The sequence below is a fragment of the Podarcis liolepis genome, assembly GCF_965112155.1.
Source record: "Podarcis liolepis genome assembly, chromosome: 8".
In the NCBI taxonomy this organism is placed as follows: domain Eukaryota; kingdom Metazoa; phylum Chordata; class Lepidosauria; order Squamata; family Lacertidae; genus Podarcis; species Podarcis liolepis.
In genome coordinates, this window is record NC_139560.1 from 23,149,325 (window position 1) to 23,172,279 (window position 22,955).

Genomic DNA, 22,955 nt, shown 5'->3' on the forward strand with positions numbered 1-22,955 from the left:
TACAACGCTGGTGATGTTGAGATCTGAAGTCAGAAATACATTAAAAGTCTTTGCAAAGTGTAGGTGTCCTTGGGGGAGGGGGGAGGGAGGGAGGGAGGGAGGGAGGGAGGGAGGGAGGGAGGAAGGAAGGAAGGAAGGAAGGAAGGAAGGAAGGAAGGAAGGAAGGAAGAAAGAAAGAAAGAAAGAAAGAAAGAAAGAAAGAAAGAAAGAAAGAAAGAAAGTAAGTCCTGGTGTAAGAGTTTTTATCATGCCTTGGCTGACTCAAAATATTATTTTTCTTCTGTATTGTAGATAATTCCTAATGCAGCAGATCAGTTTCAGAAAGGCTTTTGGAACTGGGTTACAGGTGATAGTGCTCATTGGTTTAGTGGTGGGATAAATCTTTGCGTTCAACAACAGGCTCACAAGCCACTATTAGGTTTGCTGAGTTGCAGCCTGTGAGAATTGCGCAATCAGAACTGTTTCAACAAAAAAGAAACAGTGCGTTTTGTGAACGAGAAGGTTTCATATGCATGGGAGTCATCCCATGTGCATTTACCTATAGCAGCGTCTTCAGTCTTTTCCGAAACGTGCAGGAATGAATGTTGTGTGTGAAGCGGCTCTTAAGATGCTTTGTCCACTATAGAATTCCAAAACAGCATCTCTATTTATTTTCTAGGAAAACTTTCTCTGGAAGAGTTTATTCGAGGAGCCAAGAGTGACCCATCCATCGTCCGTCTCCTTCAGTGTGACCCCAGCAGCGCTGGGCAGTTCTAAAACAGTTGCTTGGATTATTTCATGTCTCTGGGGTTTTTTTTGTTTTGTTTCTTTTCTCTCTCTCTCTCTTTTTGCCAAAACAACATTCATGGTGGCATTGCCTCTGTCTGGCCAACTATGCCTTCTTTTGTGGCACCTTTCGCTTTTGTTGTGGCCGATCAGGTAGAAGTTGTGCTAGGAAAACACTCTCCCAAATGCATACAGAGAGAGCTGCCCGCACAACTATGTCAGTTTTCAAATGGTTGTCACAATCTGCGCGGCCTGGTCCTCAATCAGTTTGCCTGGGAGCAAATCCCACTGGGTTTGAACAGGACTTCCTTCCAAGCATGCTTAGGATTGAAGCCTTAAGTTTTGATTTGTCCATCAATTCCAAGCTAAAAAAAAGAGAAATGTGGAAGGGATGAGAGCCCTTTGCCAGAAATATGTAGGGTTCTGAGACGTACATGGAGTAGTGCTCAAGAAACGTCTACCGTGTTCCCTTCAGTGCTGGGGAATGCCGAAGAACATTCTCTGGCATTGCAGCAAATGAAGAAGCCTCTTTCAGAGCTCCATGTGTGCACCAGTGATGCTAGTAGCAGGGTTTGGATCACAGTCAGACCAAGTAATTTAACGTGGCATTCAGCTAAGTTTTAATCAGAATGGACCCACTGAGATTCATAGAATTGTAGAGTTGGAAGAGACCCCGAGGGTCATCTAGTCCAAGCCCCCGCAATGCAGGAATCACAACTAAAGCATCCCTCAGAGATGCCCCTCAAACTTCTGCTTAAAAACCTCCAGGGAAGGGAGAGTCCACCACCTTCCGAAGGGGTCCACACCAACATCAAATAGCTCTTGCCGTCTAAAAGGTCTTCCTAATGTTTAGTCAGAATCTCCTTTCTTGTCCCGACCCAAATTGATTGGTTCGGGTCTTGCCCCCTGGAGCAGGAGAAAACAAGCTTCCAACTTCCATGTGATCCCCTTCAGATATTTGAAGATGGCTATCGTATCGCCTCCTTTTCTCCAGGCTTAACTATTCTTCACAAGGCTTGGTTTCTAGGCCCTTGATCATCTTGGTCACCTAACATGACTAATGTTCATTCCTTTCCATGGGTCTACCCCGAGTAAAGCGTAGTTGAATGCCACCGTCTGTCTCCATGTTATGCTAGAGGTGGGCTGCTGCAACAAACCTCTGTAAGGTCCCTGCTTATCTCTAATAAAATTACCTGTGGTCACTGCTTAGAGGTAAGCATGAAGGTTTCTAGAGTTAAACGCAGACCTTAGTTCCTAGTACAGCAGCCAAATGAGTTCTGTGCACAAATCCCAAGTAATGTGTGCCTGGCAGGTGTGAAATTTGCTGTTCTAATCATTCAGCCTCAATAAACACAATCAGGGGGACCACTTGATACATTGGGTGTAGATTTAACCCATGGACAATTCCTTTTAGCAGCCAAGGTGCGAGTTAGAGGAGAAGGCAGGGGAGGAAACGATAGACACCAGTGCTACACACACAAAGGACAGCGCACCTTGCCTATTGGTGATGCCTTCACAGCGCTGGGAAGCTCTGAATGCTTCTGTAAGATGAAGGTGCGGTGGGTGGGGGAGAGAGAAGAAAGGTTGTTCAGCTGCCTTCTCTGGGTGATGCGACTGCATTTCTTCTTAAAAGGAGGACATGCATTTGGAGAGAGGGCAGAAGAAAATGCCACACAGCAGTTGTGATGCTGGTTGTTGGTTACCATTTGGGATCAGGGAAGGCAACTTGTGTATGTGGGAAACTTGAATTGAGGAAATCCAACCTTTGGGGGAAAGTGAAAGTTTTGGTGGGCTGATGATAAAGAAGAAGCACCTACAACTCAGGGAAGAGAGCAACAAGGAAATGGCAGGATTTGGTGGTTGGAAGACAAGAGAAATCTTGGAGAAGGTGTCCTTTTCCTCTTCCTTCTTATAGACAGAAGAAAGTTGACAAGAGTCAGGTGATATGCCAGCAAACATGTGTTTCCTAAACACATGCCTGCCAACCTTTGGGAAGGCAGGATGCAGTTTCTAGGGGGAGAATAGCTTAACTCCCCTTGCACTTGCCAATTCTCCCCTACAAACGCTCCTCCTAGGTCGTAGAAATCATAGCGTCAGGAGGCACCTTGGAGGTCATATTGTCCAACTCCCTGCTTCTGCAGAGCAGAATGCAGCTCATCATCTCTGCCAGATGTTCACCCAGTCTCTGCATCAATACCTCTAGCAAAGAAGAGCTTGTTGCCTACTGAGGCAGGCTGTTCCGCTGTTCCATTTCCCCATGCCTTCTTCTGGTCTTGGAACCAGATTGGCAGAAGAACAGTGGGATCAATAGGGCAGCATTTGCAGAGGAGAATCAGCAGGGTTAAATTCCCCACCCCCACCCGCACACCACTTCCCTCCTGCAAATGCCCTGCGCCTGCATCAGAGATAAACTCAGTACTGGGAACCTGGTGTTTGATTTGTAACGTGGTTCTGTCCTGAAGAAGCAGCAGGAAAACCCCCCACAAACTTGCGTGTGGAAGAAAAGCAGTGGAGGAGTCACTTCAGCTTGAGCACTCAAAATCACAGCACAATTTGAGCAGCTGACACGGAGGGAAGCATATTGATTTGGGTGCGGTTTGGTTTCACAGTTGCAGAGGAGAGAAAACTCACCAACCAGGTGTCCCTTTCTCCCTGGGTGTCCACATTGTAAAGTGGTCTTGTGAAATGGCTAGGTTTGTTTTGGTTTCTGGTTTTCACGTGATCTCGCCATGTGGTTGCACTTTCACAACACCATCTGAATCACACCTCAGAAGTGGCTGTGTGAATCAGCCTCAAAACTTATCTATATCCTGGGTTGGTTGGTTTTTTTAGGCAGGGCACACCCGGGACCATGGGAAAACGCTAGCATCCCATACTGTTCAGATATTAAATTGTAGGATTCATGCATCAGTACACCACCATGGTCTGTACTGAAACATGGAAATGGTACCATTTGTGATATATTTATATATACTTAAATATATATTAAAATATTTTTTTAAAATATAAAAAAAACTATAGGAGAAAGATGTTGGACTTTTATCTCTTTTTTTGCTTTCTTTTGCCTGAAGGCAATTGATTATTTTGTTTTTCCTCTTCTTCTTCTTTAGACCTCAGATAGTTAGATGGGGAAAAGCAGAAACAAAAGAATAAGCACAATTTAAACTCACAAACAAGAATATGGAAACCTCCCAGCTGCTTTGGAAAAGGGTTGGAGGAACCTGTGCCCTCCGCCCCATTTTTTGTTAGATTCCAACTTCTAATCATCCCAGCCAGCATGGCCAGTGGTCAGGGATGAGGGGAGTTGCCACTCCATCAGCATCTACGTTGCACCAGAATGGAGGTTGGCAGAAGGTAGATCAGGAACTGTCAGTTGATCTTGGGGTGATTTGCAGGAGATTGGCAAGTGTTTCTTTTCTGCCAACGGTTTGTTTAACGATAGCAAAGGCCAGCATGACCCTCTCCTGCAGCCCCACCTGAAATTAGGCTGTTTTGATGAATGAAGCTTAAAGAGAAGGCAGCTGTGAAATCCCTCTGTGTGTGAAAGGGCTGTGAGATCAGTCCCTGGCCCTTAACCCAAACCATACAGAAGCCTAGCCAACGCTCCATTTTGTGCCAGCGGATGGACCTCCCAAGTTCCAGTAAAAATGAAATAGATCCATCAAGCCTCAAGCCCGGAGCCATCTGGCCAGCTGTTCTGATGCAGGGTAAGGGAATAGAGCTGCTTGTTTATGGGAACATCCACAGGGCTCCACGGGTGCTACATGGAAGCGCTTGCATCTGCAAGGGCTGCATCTTTTGCTCTGGCACCTAGAGGGAAGAATGCCAGGGGGGGTGCATCTCCAGGTATGATGGGGGAGCTAGCAGAGTGCTGTCTGCAGGCTGATGGGGGTCTCCTTTGAGAACTGTATGCACAATGGGGGTGTAAGCTGGCAATGGCTCCTCTCCCTTCAGACTCTCACAGTTGCTTAGCTAGGAAAACCAGAACCCCAAACTCTGCACCACTTGGGTCACAGGGGCGCCATTTCACGTCACAGTGGAGGAGAGATTCCCAGCAGAAACGAAAGCAGTGAGTTTTAGGAACATTTGTTGTGGCCACAGGATACCTTGCAAGAGAACCACAGCTATGTTATTAACAAAAGCAAAGTGGGCATTGCCTACCTTCTTAAGTGAGGGATTTTTTTTTTTTCTTCTGACTTGCAAACCTAATCCATGGGTCCATTTCATTGATGTGATAACAAAGGCCAGTGAACTGGTCCGATAAGAGGTGCTCCTGAGGAATAGTCCAATGTGATCTAAAACAGGGCACCTGCCTTTCATTTTCCCCCTCCCCATATGCCAATCTGGCAGACTTTTGAGATAGTTTGTCACTTATTGAGGCTATATATCTATAGAACTAGCCATGTGCACTGAGAGGAGGAGGAGAAAGGGCTTCCTGGGATTTGTCAAAAGTGACCTTGTGGAGACAAGAGCGCAGCTGAGCCTTAATGCAAAGCAAGGTTAGTTCTGCTGCTGCTAACATTACATGGTCTAACCTGGAGTATAAGCAGCAACTATTGTTGACTAGATGTTTAGTGAGACTGGCAGTGATCCTTTGTACCATGTGGGTAGCAGAACCACTCCCAAATCAACCAAATCCCCGAAGAGATGTCCCAGTGCAATGTGTTCTTCTCTGCCATCCAAGCTGCCTACTGGCTGTTTATCAGAGCCAAAACAAGGCTTCTCCTGACAATTCCTGTCTAGAAATAACTAACAAGGTGATAGTCAAGTCATACTAAACTAAGGCAACTGCTGTGCCCCTAACCTAAGGGGTCGTGTCAAAATTATTCAATGGTATAGCTAGGAGACATTCCCCAAATACCCATCACAGATACATCCGCATGATACAACCCTCTGCCTTGCTGGTTCCAAATTATTCTTTTGCCAGCAGCTTGTGGCCATGTGACTCCAGAATAGGGTTGCCACCTGTCCTGTGTAACACAGGATCATCCTGTATTTCAGTGTAAAATACTATGTCCTATGTTGATTCAATACAATACAGAATTTGCCCTGCATTTCCTCTATTTCTGTTCTGTTGTGCTCTTTTGCTTTCACTCCCTTGGCCACGTTAGGGTTCTTCTCCACATGCCCCCCTCTGCTACTGCAGGGAAGGCATGGATCCAAGTGGTTTTTCTTTGGTCCCGCCATTTTCCCTGGGAAGACCCACTGTTTTCCCCTGAATCGAAACAAAGGTAAATTGGGTTTTAGACAGATTGACAGTGCTTCCGATTCAGCAGTAAATGGAGGGAAAGCAGTGAGACAAAAAAGCAAAACTGCTCAGAGCCCAGCCACTGCCCTGTGCCTAGAAATTGTGGCACGAACAGAAGTCTGAGTGAGCCCCCAGACGTGTCATGAAGCACATGTCATTGCTTCCAATAGCTAACTGGCTTGTAAAGTCATTTTTAGTGGCCACACACAAATTGACACTGGTATAATTCTAAAGGAATAGTTTGCATGGAGCAATAAGCAAGGCATTAGCGTATATATGTATAGATATCATTGCAGTTACGTTTTTTTGTTTTTTGTTTGTAGCCGTTACTGCAGTCGCTGGGAAATTCTCTGAAATTCCCACTGCCTCGCATAGCTTGCATGCAGCAATGGTAACCTATTAGGCAACCGTTACTTGGATGGTACCACAGGGTTTGACTTGAGCATAGATAGCCATTTCATATAACGTAGGGCCAGAAACACACTCTTCATTATTTTTATGTCTTGAAAACTTGTACGACTATTATGAAATAGTAAGAGTTTGGCCCATCCTGTTTGATAAAATCTTGAGAGATGTTCCCGACTGCAGAGTCCTGGGTTTGGCATATTGCTTCGTATACAGAGAGTGATCACCTCTGAACCTTCCGCCAGTGTCTTCCCATGTGTTTTGTCAATTCCACCAGAGTGGCAGTTGATTGATCCCACCATACACATGTTTGTACTGGGGTTACAAAACCGAGAGTCTCTTTTGTTAATTTCATAGTTCCAAATTAGACTAAAAGCCCATCTTGAAGTTGCATCCAACCTCCTAGCTAGGAAGCCACCTTGCAAACAGTGTTTGTCACGTGGCAAGTTCTTCTGCCACCTGTTGGAAAACAGGATTTTGACACACATAGTAATTCAACTAGATGAGGCGGCTGCTACAGCAGAGCTACAAAATTTGTGGTGGAGGTTTCTGATGGAGAGCCTATGGTCGTTTTTTTCAAAATGCCACACATCCTCCTGCTATCATTCATCAGCAGGAATAAGGCAGTGTTTCTTTCCTGGCTTCCCAATGCAGAGGTCGCTGCTGCTAACTAAGAGGTGAGGCGGCAGGAAGGTCCATGTGGGCAATGTGGCAGAGCCGATCTGTCACTCCTGAGGCTACCCCTTGCCCCTCTCCTTCTTGGTTGCCAGCAGTGACTTCTGCATTGGGAAGCCAAGTAAGTAACTTGTTTGAAAATGTGCTGCGAGTGCCATCACAAAATGGCTGCTGTGGTGTGCGGCATAACACAAAATGGCTGCCAGAACAGTGGGGAGGGGAGAGGAACACAAATGGTGTGGGCATGTTTCCCCTCAATGAGAAAAAGCATTTACACCAGCCACCTACTTCCATGCTTGCTCACAGAGAGGAAGTTCTTTGCTCTGTTCTGAAGGAAGGGTGGGAATGAAATGTCATGTTGAAGGAAGCATGTTCAGTATGGGAGAAACCAAACCAGGGCAAAGAGGAATTGAACAGCAAGAGCATATAGTCTGCCATGCAGTGTGGATTTTTGAGGGGATAATTACTGAGGTTCTTCACAGCTGGCATAGGAGGTAATTGTGGGCACCCTGGCACCAGGTTGGCAACCGTCAAATTGATCCAATTGCCTGTTGTGTTTGGAGCACACACTCTTTTCCAAAGGTGGCAAAGTTAGCTCTCAAAGTCTAAATTACTTCCATCCTATTGTAACTCCCATAAATGCTTTAGGGTGGGATCCAGCCACATCTTCACTGATGGAATTTTCAAAACATGAAGCATAACCCTGTCATGATGTGTTTTAAACCCCTATCATTGCTGGAGCATGGAGAAAAAGCTCTGTTTGTAAGGAGGCTTAAGACTTGAGCTGGGGGGAAATTCAGTTCGGTTCTCATTTAAACACAGGCCTGTGTAATTTGCACTTCCTGAAACAACGCACAAACTGACACACAGCCGTCCTTCAAGATTTGCACTCCTTTGAATTTTGCATTGCAGTTCCCCAGCCAAATACAAAAGATGTGTATATTAGGGGGAAATGTGCATTAAAATGCATATATTAGTGAAAATGACATAGAGGAATGTGTATATTTGACTAAACTGCATACAGAAATGTGTGTATTAGGAGAAATTCACATTAAAATGCTGGCAAATATTTCATGAGGACTCTTTTGGGGGGTGGGAATTGTGAAATGTTGTGGAAATGTGGAGAGCTGCACTTGAGACTGGGAAAATGAGAAACTAAGAGAAACTAAAATTAACAGATTTGTCTGTCCATCATCAAGAATCATACAATTATTAGTTTCAACCCTAGGCCATCAGTGCAGACTTGGAAGATACAAAGTAAAGCTAATAGACCTTTAGTTGAAATCACAAAAGGCCATGGCCACAAGGCGTTGCTTTTAAAAGGCAAGCAGATGTCATCTCAAAATGTTGCTTTTCGTCTAAGCAGCTGTGCTCACCCATTTTCTGCAACACTCAGAGATCCTTTTGGCTCAGAGCCTTGTTGCCCACTTTAGGGACATGGCATGTGGTTCCTTCTCTGGTATGTCAAAACCAGAATAGAGTCGATTTTGATATTCATATGTGAAAACAGGCCAAAGGCGGAAGGCCAGAAGCAGCTGCACAGAACATAAATAGGTAGCGTTTTCTACACACGTCTTGCAGCCCAAGCCTATACACAATTACAGTGGTACTTCGGTTTTTGAACGTAATCCATTCTGGAAGACCGTTCGAGTTCCGAAACGTTCACAAACCAAGAACTCAATACGGAAGCCTCAATATGGAAAACTCAATATGGAAGCTGTGTTTCATGTTCGACTTCTGAGGTACATTCGAAAACCGAAACATTTACTTCTGGGCTTACAGCGTTCGAGTTCCAAAATGTTCCTCAATGGATGGAGACAGAACCTGCTTGTCACCTGACCAGATGTGGCAAAAAAAAGTTGATTTAAAGTCAATGCTGTTTCTAGATGGAGGTTTATAGTGGGATCAGGACTCCTTTCCATTGGGGGGGGACTGTTGTCAATGGCAACAATTTGCAATAGCCCAATGATCAGCTTGCAAATTAAGTCCCCATATGGAAGCACCCTGCAAGTCATGCCTTCCTTGCAGCAAAAAAAATCCCTAGAATCGTGGAGTGACACTTCTCCTTCCTGTTGCATGCCCCCCCACAGCTACTTTTGAGGTGGGTGACCCTCTGGAATGCCATGGGATGTGGCATGGGGGGGGACTATAGCAGGAAGGGAAAATGGATGCATACTGCTTGCATAAAAAGTGGTTTCTGCTAGCGTCGTGGGATCCAAACCATTCTCTCACTTTTGCTTCTCCCCCTCGTTCTCATGTGAAAATCTACAGACTATATGAAGATCCCAATTCCTGCTTTTTTAAGAGTTCATGGCCCCAGTACAGAAAGGCACATATATACCTTGTTAGATGAGGAAGTCTGTGTGTCATGGTGTAGCACTCACCTGCCTTGGTTCAACCCATCACCCAAGGTAGCAGTAGCACCTATCAGCAGTTCCAAAGGGGGAAGCATCAGACTGCATTTGGTTCCATCTCTTGTCACACTGGTGAAGAGCTGGAGAAAGCATTTTAGCAGCTACTGGGTTGTTTCCAAGACCGACAAAGAGCCCTGTCTAACTTGAAAGCTTGCATACTCACTCTGACCTTGTTCCAATAAAAGAGATAGCTGCTGAGAATCCAGTGGGAATAAATTGCGGGTGCCTACTGACTTTCCCGTTGTGCCTCCTTTTTTCTTATGCAGCCTAAAGGCAAGCCATCAGATGAACATTTTGGAGCGCAGGCGGCTGTATTACAGACACCTAGGCCTTGTGCAGACCCATGGTTAATTGACTAATAAATCATCCTAGCTGATGTGCCATCAGAGACACAGTTGGCTCTTGATCCATAGCTCTTTGCTTAGATAAATTGGCTGTGGTGGTGACAAAGGCTGAGGAGTTGTAATAGTATTTCCTCTCCCCCCTTCCTTCCTTCCTTCCTTCCTTCCTTCCTTCCTTCCTTCCGTGCCAGTCCAGTGAGAACAAGCACTTTCAGGTCAAGTCTTTAGTAGCTTTGACACATGCATGCGCACACAGGCATGTCCACACACAGGCACACTACGAAGGCATTTAGCATTCTTTAAACAATTATTAAATCTATAACGCTGATGGTGAATAGACTTCCAGTTTTCTCTGTAGCATTTTATTAAAGCCTTTTGGAATTGCTGGTGCCGAGCTAGGTAGTAGGGATGTCATTTTTATTGTGGGGCCGTACACTTCCTCCATTCTCATGTTTTATGAACACAAACCACAAAATCACAGAGCTGCACCAGGCAGACTTGGGAACAAACTCAGTATAGAAGTCAGGCTGCTTCACAGGTTACCAGATTTCCATTACAGTGACGACAGAAACATGCACTTAGACCCACGCTGGCCTCAACCCAGAGACACCTGATCGGGATTAAGTTTCACTGAAGGGAACAAATTAGTCGTGACTTGGGTCACCTGATCTGGATCGGGGCACAAGGGCAATGCAAATGGGGGACTGCATCTCACGCCTGAAATTTGAATGTGCATCTGCCATGCCTCAATTTGCATGTTGCAAATTAGCCATGCATCCATTTGCTCATCAATATACCCCATCTGCATAGCATGGTTCCAGAGCTAGCAAGGCCTGGAAAACCACCTGTGGACATTGCTTCTGTTGGTGTGTCTCCCTTCTTGGGTCAGGTTGAAGTATATGTCGTTTTTAAATGTTCAGCATGATGGGTTAAAGCCAACCTGTAGAACAAGCACGGTATAGTCAGTCAAAGAATAGAGCAGATTTGGTGAATGGTAGTAAATTCTGTGTTCCCAAGCATGGCCACTGTTTTATGCGTCCTTTTCTAGAGTTCTGTGTGTGGAAGGAACAAACTTTTTTTTTCTTATATACTGACAAATGCACTTGTATTTATTGTTCAGAGAATGACTTTGATCTGTACCTGTTATAGTTTCCTATCAGTTGAGACTCCCCAACCCCTCCCTCCCTATACATATAATATGCAGATTCTGTGCCAGTCTTACCAGTATTGGTTGCATTTTTAAGACAGTACTTCTGTGTGATCCTACTGTGTGTCGGTAGCAGCAACTTTGTTGTAAAATGTAAGCAGGGGGAAGAAACTTAAAACTGAATTCTTGTGTTCGTGTTTGGCTTGTAGAAACAGTACTGAGACTTGCATGTTCATGATATTGCAGCCTTCGCCATCCTGAGGCCCTCCAAATGTTTTGGACTACAAAACCCATCACCCCTAGCCAGCGCATGCGCTGATGGGTTTTGTAGTCCAAAACATCTGGAGAGTCCCAAGTTGGCGAAAGCTATTGTACCGATTATTTCCCCTCCTCATTGCTAGTTGTTGCACAATTATGCAATTGTTTTCAGTTGTATAGGAAACTTGCATTCCTTGTTTGTTTGCTTGTTTGTTTTAAAATGGGGATTTGTTACAATCTAATTTTTTTAATAATCTGTTTGATTGCGTTTGTGTGTGTTTTTTTTAAACCACACCTGCTCTTTGCTGCTCAGGGGTTGCTGCCAGGAGAACATTTTGTTCCCCAAACATGGTGATTTTCATGGACTCCTAACTTGCATGGCAGGGTGACACCACTGCTTTGCTCAAAGTTAGAGGAGGTCCCTGGCCATGGAGCTTTGGCTCTAGGTTTCCCTTGTGGCAGTAGCTGAGACTGGGAACCAGCCACCCTTGTCAATTTCCCACAATGCTTTGGGATAGCCTTTTCTGACCTTGGGTCCTTGGGTGTTGTTGGACCTCAACTCCCATCAGCCCCAGCCAGCATGCTCTAGGGCACTGTGGACTACTTGAACTGGCAGGCAGGTTCGTGGAACAAGGGTGGGGATCTCAGCAGCTGCCTGAGGGATCTCATGTAATGGCGCCAAGCCTAGCTTCATTCAACAGCATCCCCCATAAGAACATAGGAGTCTGTTGGATCAGGCCCTTGTAGTTCAGTATCCTGATCAGACAGTGGCCAATCAGATGCGCATGGGGAAACCATAAGCAGGGTACCCAAAGCCCCCATCCCTTTCATGGGACACCTACAAGATCTCACACACAAATATTCCATCACCAGCCACTCAATCGCTTGCTCAGCTCTTTCCGGTCTCCTCATTCTTAGGAAGGCTATAGATTAGAGCTGGAGCTTTTGTTCCCCCTTGCTTAACTTCTGTGGTTAAAAAAAGTACATATTTTAAAGAATTGAATGCAGACTTACTGTGCTGCCCCAACCAAGCTCTATTGAATTCGATGGGACTTGCTCCCAGGTGAGACTAGGCTTGCAGCCTTAATCATAGACCCCCTGAAAACCATAAGCCTACTCTAAGTATGACTAAGTATGAATCCAACCCATTAAAAAGGGTGTTTTGCCCAGTGTAACATTTCTGAGATGTTTGCTCGGTTATCACCAAGTTAACTTTTGGCATGTAAAGTTGCCATACACGGTTATTTTTTAATCATCCCAGGTTCCTAAATTAAATATTTTTAATCCATCATCCTTGTCAGACAAGAGGCAGTATTTACAATGGGCAGGATCCAAATCAAAATGAAGCACCTTTAAGGCTACAATCCTATGCACACTTATTCAGTGGGACTTGCTTCAATGGAAATGCATATTATGGAGTGGCGAAGGTATCAGCTGGTGGGGGGGGACTGTGAGGTGGGGGCCTCCCAAGCACTCACATGCTCAACCTATGGGGAGTTTGGATCCAGACTTTTGGGAGTTGTTTAATTCACCTGTTTCCGCACTTGGATGGAATCCCTTGTGGACTGCATGCTACAGTCAGGCATAATGTCTGTTGTTGTTGTTGTTTTAAAATGTGAAAATTGTAGCCAAGTATAGCCCATAAATATTTTAAAAGCAGCAAAGTGTGTTGGTTTAAAAAAAGAGGAGGGAGATGCATTTGTGACAATGTCTTTTACAGTGCCAAACATATGAACAGTATTGTTTTGAAGGAAGTTAAGACTTTTTTTACTGTATTATTGGACAAATATTGTTTTTAAATGTTAGATTTTGAATAATTTTGTATTGTAAACTTGTTTTGTGACATGGTGCTTTTTCATACTGGAATTACTGATTGCACCTGACTATAATTATTCTGTTTTCTTATATGAATACATAACCTCAAACAAATCTTTATGAAAACCAGTGTATGGCTGAGACCTGAAGTTTGCAAATATAAAGTCCTCCCTAAAGCCCCTAAATGTTACTGCCTCTAATAAATATTTTGCTGCAGCCAGGCTTTCTGGAAAGTTCCACTGCATTTCTCTGGGGGAGGGAGGAGACAGGCAAAGAATATAGTAGTAATAATAATAATAATAATAATAATAATAATAAATAATTGTACCCCATCCATCTGACTGGGTTGCCCCAATCACTCTGGGCAGCTTCCAACAAATGTAAAAGCATAATAAAACATCAAACATCAGAAGCTTTCCTATACAGAACTGCCTTCAGATGTCATCTAAAAGTCGAAGTTATTTATCTTCTTGACATCTGATGGGAGGGCATTCCACAGGGCGGGCGCCACCACTGAGAAGGCCCTCTGCCTGGTTCCCTGTAGCTTTGCTTCTTGCAGTGAGGGAACCGCCAGAAGGCCCTCGGCGCTGGACCTCAGTGTGCGGGCTGAATGATGGGGTGGAGACGCTCCTTCAGGCATACTGGACTGAGACCATTTAGGGCTTTAAAGGTCAGCACCAACATTTATTGATTTAGTATTCATTAACATTTTTATCCCACTCTTCCTCCAAAGAACTCAGGGCAACGGACATGGTTCTTACCTCTACCTCTTAAAAATAGAATAAAATCCTTTCAACAACCCTGTGACGTAGGTTAGGAAGAGAGAGAGGAGGGCTGGATCAATATCACCCACATGAGCAGGTTCAAATCCGGGTCATCTGTAGAAATTTCAGTACCGTGCCAATATGTAATTGCTCCGTAAGAGGAAAAGGAGAAATGGGAGTTGGAATATGAGAACTCACTTACATGCCTCCTCCTTGCTTTTGCTGCCTCTTCTTCAAGCACAAGAAGAGCGAAAAGACAAGGAGAAGGTACAACCACCTCTCTTTCCAGGTAGTGGTGCAAGCATTAACTACAGTGGTACCTCGGGTTAAGTACTTAATTTGTTCCGGAGGTCCGTTCTCAACCTGAAACTGTTCTTAACCTGAAGCACCACTTTAGCTAATGGGGCCTCCCACTGCTGCCGTGCCGCTGGAGCACGATTTCTGTCCTCATCCTGAAGCAAAGTTCTTAACCTGAGGTACTATTTCTGGGTTAGCGGAGTCTGTAACCTGAAACATATGTAACCTGAAGCATATGTGTCAGGGAACTGCCATCAGAGGCAAGAGGAGAGGTAAGACGCTCCAATGATGCAGGGGAGGGAACTAGCAAGGAGAGAGAGAGAGCTTCTGCTGGGGAAGGAAATCCAGGGGACACCAGGGAGAAAGGGGAGGCTGAGAGTACGGCGGAGGGGAGGCTCAGAGACTCTTCCAGTGAAATCAGCAGAGAGAGCACAGGACCTCCGCTTGGCAGGCCCACACTGCGCAGAAGGCTTCCGCGCAGAGAATCTAGGAGGAGACTTGGAGTCAAGGAATTTCTATGTTGGAAGAAGTTTAGGAGACGCCCACTGACGGATTCTGCCAGTGACTGAGACAGTCGCGTTGTAAGGGCTGTCAAACCAGGGAAAGGTTTAGCTATACAATCAGCTTGGAGCAGTTTGCAGTTTACGCACAAGCAACCCTAATTCCCATTACAGTATGTAACCCGAGGTACCACTGTAATGTGAAGCACTTGCTTGATACATAGTCATGAATGGACATTTTCTCTCGCCTCCAATCTTCCACTCCAGCACCTATACTCAGGGGTGTGTGGGTGTATTCTGTGCGCGCACACACACACGTAATCTTAACTTTTGTGTTTCAGGACCAAACATGTCCAAGGCTGGCCCAACACGCCCCCCAACTGTGCACTGGTGGATTAGCTTTCATTTACTTAATAAAAGACCATGTGGCAAATTCAGTAAGTTCCCCATCACAAAAGTGCAAGCCCATTCGAGCAAATATGAGTCAATATTCAAAATGCTTCAGTGTGGAGCCGAATAATCTATAAAACAACAGTAAGAAAAGAAAGATAAGAAAAGGTGGTTATATCTTACGAATATTTATTTCTTTCCCTCTTAAAAATGTACAAAAAATAAAATAAACCTGTATGTTTATAGATTTCCCTCTCCCATTTACAAAAAAAAAACTATTAAGTTACACAAACTAGTTTTCTTAGAATAAAATAGCACACAGTGTTTATACATGGAGCTTTCTAGCTTTCCAGCTAATGGGAACTATGCACAGATTTATTTATTTTTTGGCACAAACAAATCCTCCTGTTTGCATCATGTCACCCTAATCTGGGAGAAACATTGAGGGGAGGCAGGGAAGGGGAAGGGTTACAAGAAAAACAAACATTTTACAGGGCTGCACACTTTAAAAAACTTTAAACAAGTCTATTCATTTCCAGTTCTGCATGATGCTGCTGATTGAATCCATAACAACAGCTTTTCAGTTTCCTCTCTAATAATAATAAAAACTCAAGCAGCTATGTTAATTTTGCAACTTTCCAACTGGTCTACAGAGATCAGAACAACAAGACCAAGTGCTGGGGAAAATGGCTTAATTCATAAATCACATGGTTCTGTGTACATATCTAAGTCATTTATGTTTAGGAACAGACATTTGTTAGCAACAATGAAAGATGGTAAAAGCTCCCTCTTCTTTTATGCCCATCAAAAGTAAAATATGATTTTTTAAAAATTGGTAGGCTAGGTAGACTCTATGTGATTTATTTAAAATGTGTGTATAGGAAGAGGACTGAAGCAGGCCTTATTACCCTAGTAATTGTTATAGCCATGTCAATATTAGTAATGTATCAGTGGATGGACAAGCAGAACATCTACATATAATTGCAGCCTGTGATAGTCAGAATGTTACCACTCTGCAATTCTTATACAAATGCAGATTATATAGGGCTAGGAGTTTTCTTTCCTCTCTAAAAACAAACACACACCTAAGTTTCTAGCCCTTATTGACTAGAAAGGCACAGAGGGCTAAACTCATTAAATACAACAATATTTCTCTGCACCTTCTCTGGATAGATAAAGGGGGGCCCAGCCAGTTTTAAAAAAATAGGCAGAGTCTTCACAGTGTAGAGCTTTATTTCAGAAGACAGCAGTAAGGGTGATTTTTGTTATGTGGCCTTCTTCAAACTTTTCACCTTTCTGAAATGTCTGGCATGCCAAGGTACTCATGAAGATTTATCCCTTAACACCAGTAAATGGTTCCGAGGCCAGTGATCTGAGAGCGAACCCTTGCGCATACCTGATCTTCCTCTAAGGTCACCCATTGTTTGAGGTCATTAATGGAAGGACAGCTACCCAATTGGCCCTTGGGGACTGCTTGAAGATACCCAAGCTTCTAAGGGATCCCATTGGCTCCCCAAAACAAAGTCTGAATGCCCACTTTTAGATTGCTTTGGAATGATCATTATGCTTAAGTGCTAAACCACAGAACAGAAGGGGTAAGTTATCATTTCTTTCTGGGTTGCATGGCAACACCATGGTTACATAGAACACTGCGAGCTGTGCCTTTGCCAGCCACCAAGAAATGTTCAACAGGTGCAATTTTACCTATCACTTCATGATGGGCATAAAGAAGAAGAAGAAGAATGCAATTCTTGATTTTCACCCTGCCAGGCAGTTTGGCAGTGAATTATCAGTTTGCTGTAAAAATGGCTCCGTAAGCTCAATTGATTCTGAAGCAATGCTAAATCAGCATGTTATTCACTTCAGATATATCAGTCAGCATAGCTTTACATGACTACAAGGGACATACATGCTTATGCAAGTATACACAAATGAAGAGGGTGTTTATTCTCTCATGCATTTTGCATACAGTGCAGATTTAAGACAACTGTTCTGACCCCTCTCCCCCTTGAAGAATCAATATTGGCGGAACTCAGAAATGCAAGATTGTGACCAAAATAAATTGACCTTAAAACCATTGAAGAAAACAGTTTTTTAAAAATGCATGCATCTCATAATGCAGCGTTTGGCATTTTTCCTGTAACATTTGAAACATTAGAAAAGGACTAAGCTGCTAAAAGAGTATCGGCAGAAGCAAACACTCCTGAAATTTAGGTCAAGTTAATTTACATGCCAGAAACCTTTTAAGAAACATTCATCTCCATAGCACCATTTTGCTTGAGCAAGGAACCTCACTCTTTGAAGCTCTGGTTGTCCCAATCAAAGGAGTGCTTGAACTACATTTGCTTTCCAAAGTTATTAAACGAATTACAGGGTTTCATCTCAGATTCCTATTTCATAATCTCAGGGTTGCCTTAAAAAAGCCTTAAACAGAGTCCGGCTGCTCAGTATCTACAGTTCCTCAATCTCAGGCCCCCAGGTGTTGTTGGATTGCAAGTGCTATTATTCCTAGCTGGTTTAGGGATGATGAGAGTTGTAGTCCTGGGTTGAAGAAGGCTGACCAACACTGGCTGGCAGCAAGTCTCCAGGGTTTCAGCCAGAAGCACTGCTGAAAACAGTGGCAATCAACTCTTTGACCTTATGCAAGCAAACCACGTTTTGCTACCAATCTCTGGCCATTCCCAGCAGCCCCATTGATGGAAGTGCAATGAAAAAAATGTCTACTACATACTGATTAAGACAGGCTGAGTAATATGATCATACAAAAACAAAATCTATAGAGTCAGGACTTGATATGTACATTCAGACCAAAGTCAAGGGACGCGTATGTACATTTTTACATTTACAGCGAGACCCATCAGGGGGCACAAGGACGTTCATCAAAATTTCATCCAAGAAATTTGTTCCATTCCTGCCACAACTCCTGGGAAGCTGAATGGGCAAGGGAATGGCAACCAGGGATGAGGTGGGTTGGGGGAGTGTCTGAAGGGCAGGGAAAGGAGACAGCAAAGATTAAAGGAGCTGAACAAGGGGCAGGGAAGCTGAGGTGAGTCACCAGGGCATGGGAGCATAGGCTGCATCCTTTTTCAACTGCAACTAAACTGCCCTGCCTCTCTGGCTTCCTGGGACTGTAGGGATGGAGTTCCCTAGATCAGCTCTTCTGAGGATGGGAGGGATAGAAAGATGCCTCTTCACCCATCCCCATCATGACCAGAGGTGTCCAGATTCCCTTTCTTGGCACCATTCATGCTGTGCACATGCATGCGGATTGCATCCCCAAATCTGTGCCTGAAATTTGTACACTGTGCGAATGGGGATCTTGGCTATTCATTGATTTCATTTAAAAAAGAAAAGATAAACCAGCAAGCACCTGCTCAGCTGGTCTCGAACAGTGTTTGCTGAACCAAATCCACCCACCTATTAAGGGGGGGATACGATAGCTGTCTTCAAATACCTGAAGGGCTGTGATGAAGAAGAGGGAGCAGCGTTGAACTCTGTTGCTGCTCCGGACGGCAGGATTAGGAGCAACAGGTGGGAATTGCAGGGAACTGGATTTCAGCTGAACATTCGAAGAAGCTTCCTAATAGGACAAGCTGCAGAACAGGCTGCCTCAGGAAGTGGTGGGTTCTCCTTTGCTGGAGGATAGAAGCAAAGATGTCCATCTGTTGCAGATGTTGTAGTTGCACCTTGCAAGCTGCATGCAGATCCTGCAATGAGCAACAGGCCGGACTCGATGACCTCCAGCTCTACGGTTTCATGTTTTTATGACTTGCTATAAATAATAATAATAATAATAAAGACCTTCTGGCTCAGTTTAGGCTTGGCTCCAGCTTGCCAGAGGCTCCCAAGGAAGAGGTGAGCTGAATGGAGATATATCTTCTGAAAGCCCAAAGTCAGAATCGGAAGCAGGCATGGAGGGAGGAGAGTGTTGGTGGTATTGGCACTGCCTCAGTTCTTGCTGCATGCAGAAAATGGAGGGTCTCATCCAACAAGGATGCAGAAGACCAAAGGATGAAATCCAAGGGTGCAAAGAAAGCATAAATATTTCAGAAGCTGGAAGACAAATCATTTGGAAACTGGAAGACAGTGTGGTATCCTTGAGCAGAAATGGGCACGGGAGGGTGAACGAGATAGCCACAAGCTGGTGGTGCAAATGTCGGGTGTGCCACTGGAAGGAGAATTTTAACGTTCTAATACGGATGCTGTAGAAGCCACTCAAGAAAAGGTATGTATGGAAACGTCACTGAATAGCTAATGGCAGAATCTCTCTCCTCAGCGAGAGTTGCCTGACAGCTTCTAATCCCAGGATTAGAAACAAGAGTGGCAGTAAACACATCCACACAGGTAGGAAAAATATATTATTACATATTATAAACATTATATACAAAGGTTAAAAACGGATGGTGCTTTACTTACAAATGACACGCCATCCAAGTCCCTTACTCACAGTCCTCAATTGCCCTGGGCTGGGAAGGATATGGCTAACCTACACTTACACATTTGTTTGCTGGTAGTTTTGTACCAGTGAACATGATCGGCCACTTTCCTTGCCATGGATTAGAAGATCAAATCTTCAAGCAATTTATTCCTGAAAGTTTCAATTTTAACTATTAAGTCCCAGGAGAACTAATGCAATTCCACAATTTCATTTTCTTCCACATTAACTCTTTTTTATAAAGTCACCGTTTCTCCTCCGCGGTGGGCGAGAGGCGATGTCCACAGTCTGCTATGTACAGATTGCAGCGTGAGGAGCAATAAATAAGGAACTTTGTAGAGGTATGTTAGTTCATCTTGAACGGACTGGTCAATGACAACTGGGCTTGTTTCCTCGCTTCCAGTGGAGTTTTGTAACAGCCTCTCTTCTTGGCATCCGTGAGTCATCAGGGCTTGAGAAGAATGGTCCCCTTCCTTAAGATGAGGGTGAAATGCTGTGACTTCACTAGGCTGCGTTCTGATCTGGGCTAGATTTCCGTCAACGTGACCTTGTAGCCTTCCCCCAGGCTCTCCATGTTGAGGATGAACGTGTCTTCATTGGAATAATGTTCAATGATGTTATCATCCATATTTACCAAAATCCTGGAATCAGAAAGGAATGTCAGTAAAATCCCCCTAGTTTCACATATCAGGATAGATTCACATGGCGAATCTGGCATGGGGTAAGGGATGCGTCTGTCTGTGTATTTGTCATTTGTGTGAACGCTTTGACACAAGCCATAGCACAGCTCACTGTCTCCTGGAGGTTCCAGCGAACTTTTAAGTGTCAGTGAACAAAGTAGTACTTCTTTTTGAGTAAATATGCATAGGATTCTAAAGTTAGACATAAAATCACAGTTGGAAGGGGCCATGAAAGTCATCTAGCCCCAACCCTTGCAATGTAGGAATCTTTCACCCAACATGGGGCTTGAACCCACAACCCTGGGATTAAGAGCCTTATGCTCTACCAACTGATCTATCCAGCCTCATTGCAAAATCTCCAGATAAATCCAAACCAATGTAACCCCACTGAAACATCACAATTCAACCAAATGTTGAACTGGAAAGTTGCTTGGGCTATATGGATCATATTATTATTATTATTATTATTATTATTATTATTATTATTATTACAGATATTTGCTTGCTGCTCAGGGAGCCTTTTTGGCTGAAAAGCAGGTTACAGAGGAGGCACACGAAGAAGGGCCTCAATGATGACCGCAGGCTCTGGGTTGGTTCATATGGGGAGAGGTGATCCTTGAGGTATTGTGGTCCGGAGCTGTTCAAGGCTTTATAGGTCAAAACCAGGACTTTGACCGGCTAATTAAACCTTTCCTGGGTGTGCAGTCGGGGGAACAAGATAGCAAAGGTGGAGGGGTATTAGGTGCTGGGCAGCCAATTAATGCCACAGCATAGACAAATTCCTTGATGTGATAGCATTGTAGTCCTATTATCTTTTCTTCCTACTCATCTCCCTTGTTTGGGGAATACTGAAACTCCAGATTACAGAGGCTTCATTCCCCCCCCCCCCCCGTTGCCGCCGTTCAATCTCGGAGGTAATTAAAATACTAATTATCCTCTATTTAATTTGAAACACAACTGAATTATATTGTACTTATCACAGACGACCTCTTCTCATGTTGCAGTAGTGTTGAGAGAGCTGCTGCAGAATTGTTGTCTGTTCCCAAGCTGTTTGGGTAGTGTGAGAAGTCCAAAAGTCAGTGTGAAATGTCCCGGGGTCAGTGCTTCTCCCCTGCCCTCCCCCCACAGGGGTGGGGGAGAAGGAGCCACAAGGCAGGCTAGTCCCACCTGAGCCCAGGGCATATCACATGACTTGAGGAGTCTGGGACGGGTCTGTGAGTTGCTCACCTAGGACAGAATTTAGGGCAGCTGAGGTCTCAAGACACTGTAAAAAAAAAAAAAGGGACTCGGAGCCGAGGTGAGATTTAGTTTCCCTTACTTACCCCTTTTTGCTCTTCTTGTACAGCTTTGTAATCTTTTCAGCTGGAAGACCGTATTTCTCAGAAATCTGAATTTAAAATTTAAAAAGAAGAACGAGCAATTATTAAAAGCAGAAACCGTTACCACCAGCTTCAGTTAAAGAGTGTGGAGAGTGAGTGTGTGTCTTAAAAGCACCCAACTTCTCAGCACTTCTAAGAATCAGGCTTAATGACCTGAAGAAATGTAGAGCTTCCTGCCATTTTGAAAAACTTTTGCACCTACAGTGTAAAAATGCATTATAATAGGAGAAGTGCACATTACTCAAAACTGTGTCAGGAAAAATTCACAGTACAATGCTGAAGAATGTTCATGACGATTAAAACAACAACCACCCTGTGCAGTTCGATGCCTATATGCGGAGAACTGAATTTAAGATTGGAAAAATGAGAAGCCGAGACAACCAAAATTGACAGATCTTTCCATCGCTACTCATAGCACATCCAAAAACAGTCTTGCACAACCCCCACTAAATTTTGTACAAAAGTCATTTCCAAAAGCACTTCTCTTTTTGGAGATGCAAACATCTCATTAGTGTTCACATCACACCTTTCCTTGTGACTCAGCCTCAGGGGAAAGAAAGAGATCTAGGCCCATCCAAAAACACTCACAAGGCACTTGGCAACCGGCTGACTAGGAAGTCAGTCATCTTAATTTACAAGGTCTTGATGGGGGGGGGGGGGATCCAAACTGCAGAAGTCTTTACAAAACAAAGCAGGAGGCTTTGGGTATGAAAAGGACTGGCTGAATAACTAGTATTTCAATCAGCTCTGAACGGAGAACATCCAATAGGTTTTATTGATATTTTCAAAGAAGTAGTGCTGCTGGGAAATTAGTTGAAAATAAGGACTCAGAGTTACCACCTGGTCACCTGATGGCAATGTCCAGTTACCAATTGCAACAAGGCAATATGTTAAAAGCAATACGAAAAATACTCAGTTTAAGTCACTGGGTGGTTCTTCCCTGTTTAGGGAAGTTTTTAATGTTTGATGTTTTATTGTGTTTTTAATATCCTGTTGGAAGCCACCCAGAGTGGCTGGGAAGGCCCAGCCAGGTGAGCGGGGTATAAGTAATAAATTATTATTATTATTATTATTATTATTATTATTATTATTATTATTATTATTATTATTATTACCTTCTAGCGATGCAATCTTATATATGTCTGCTCAGAAGTATGTCAGATAAGTATGTGTAGGACTACAGTCTAAGTGGTGTAGAAATCTCTTGATCCTCCCAATACTCCCTTGAGTATGTACCAACATCTTTTTATACACCTCTAGAACATTTCAGTTTGCTTGGACTAGTCTCTTTTACTTCACAGTCAGGGCTTTTAAAAGAAATCTTTTAAAGAAAGAAATCTGGAATGGGGCAGCGGAGAATCAGAATACATAAACAAATCTGATCACACTTTTCCAGGTCATGGATCAGGGTTAGAGGAAGTTCTGTCCCAACAAAAGTTGCC

The 22,955-nt window shown here is 43.9% G+C and overlaps 2 protein-coding genes across 8 annotated transcripts in view; one reads left to right on the forward strand and one right to left on the reverse strand.

Annotated features, from left to right (window-relative positions):
• Positions 1–13,290, forward strand: part of NCALD (neurocalcin delta) — a 64,609-nt gene extending 51,319 nt beyond the window's left edge. For all 5 annotated transcript variants that reach the window (XM_083517461.1, XM_083517460.1, XM_083517464.1 and 2 more), the window contains exon 4: positions 659–13,290. In XM_083517461.1, coding sequence (XP_083373587.1) covers positions 659–756 — 98 coding nt within the window. In that variant the 3' untranslated portion in view covers positions 757–13,290. The remainder of the gene's footprint in view (positions 1–658) is intronic.
• Positions 13,291–15,191: 1,901 nt separating this feature from the next.
• The window catches only part of GRHL2 (grainyhead like transcription factor 2), an 86,762-nt gene continuing 78,998 nt past the window's right edge, over positions 15,192–22,955 (reverse strand). For all 3 annotated transcript variants that reach the window (XM_083517302.1, XM_083517300.1, XM_083517301.1), the window contains exons 15-16: positions 21,457–21,521; positions 15,192–20,095 (exon numbers count right to left, since the gene is read on the reverse strand). In XM_083517302.1, the coding sequence (XP_083373428.1) occupies positions 19,981–20,095; positions 21,457–21,521 (180 nt within the window). In that variant the 3' untranslated portion in view covers positions 15,192–19,980. The remainder of the gene's footprint in view (positions 20,096–21,456; positions 21,522–22,955) is intronic.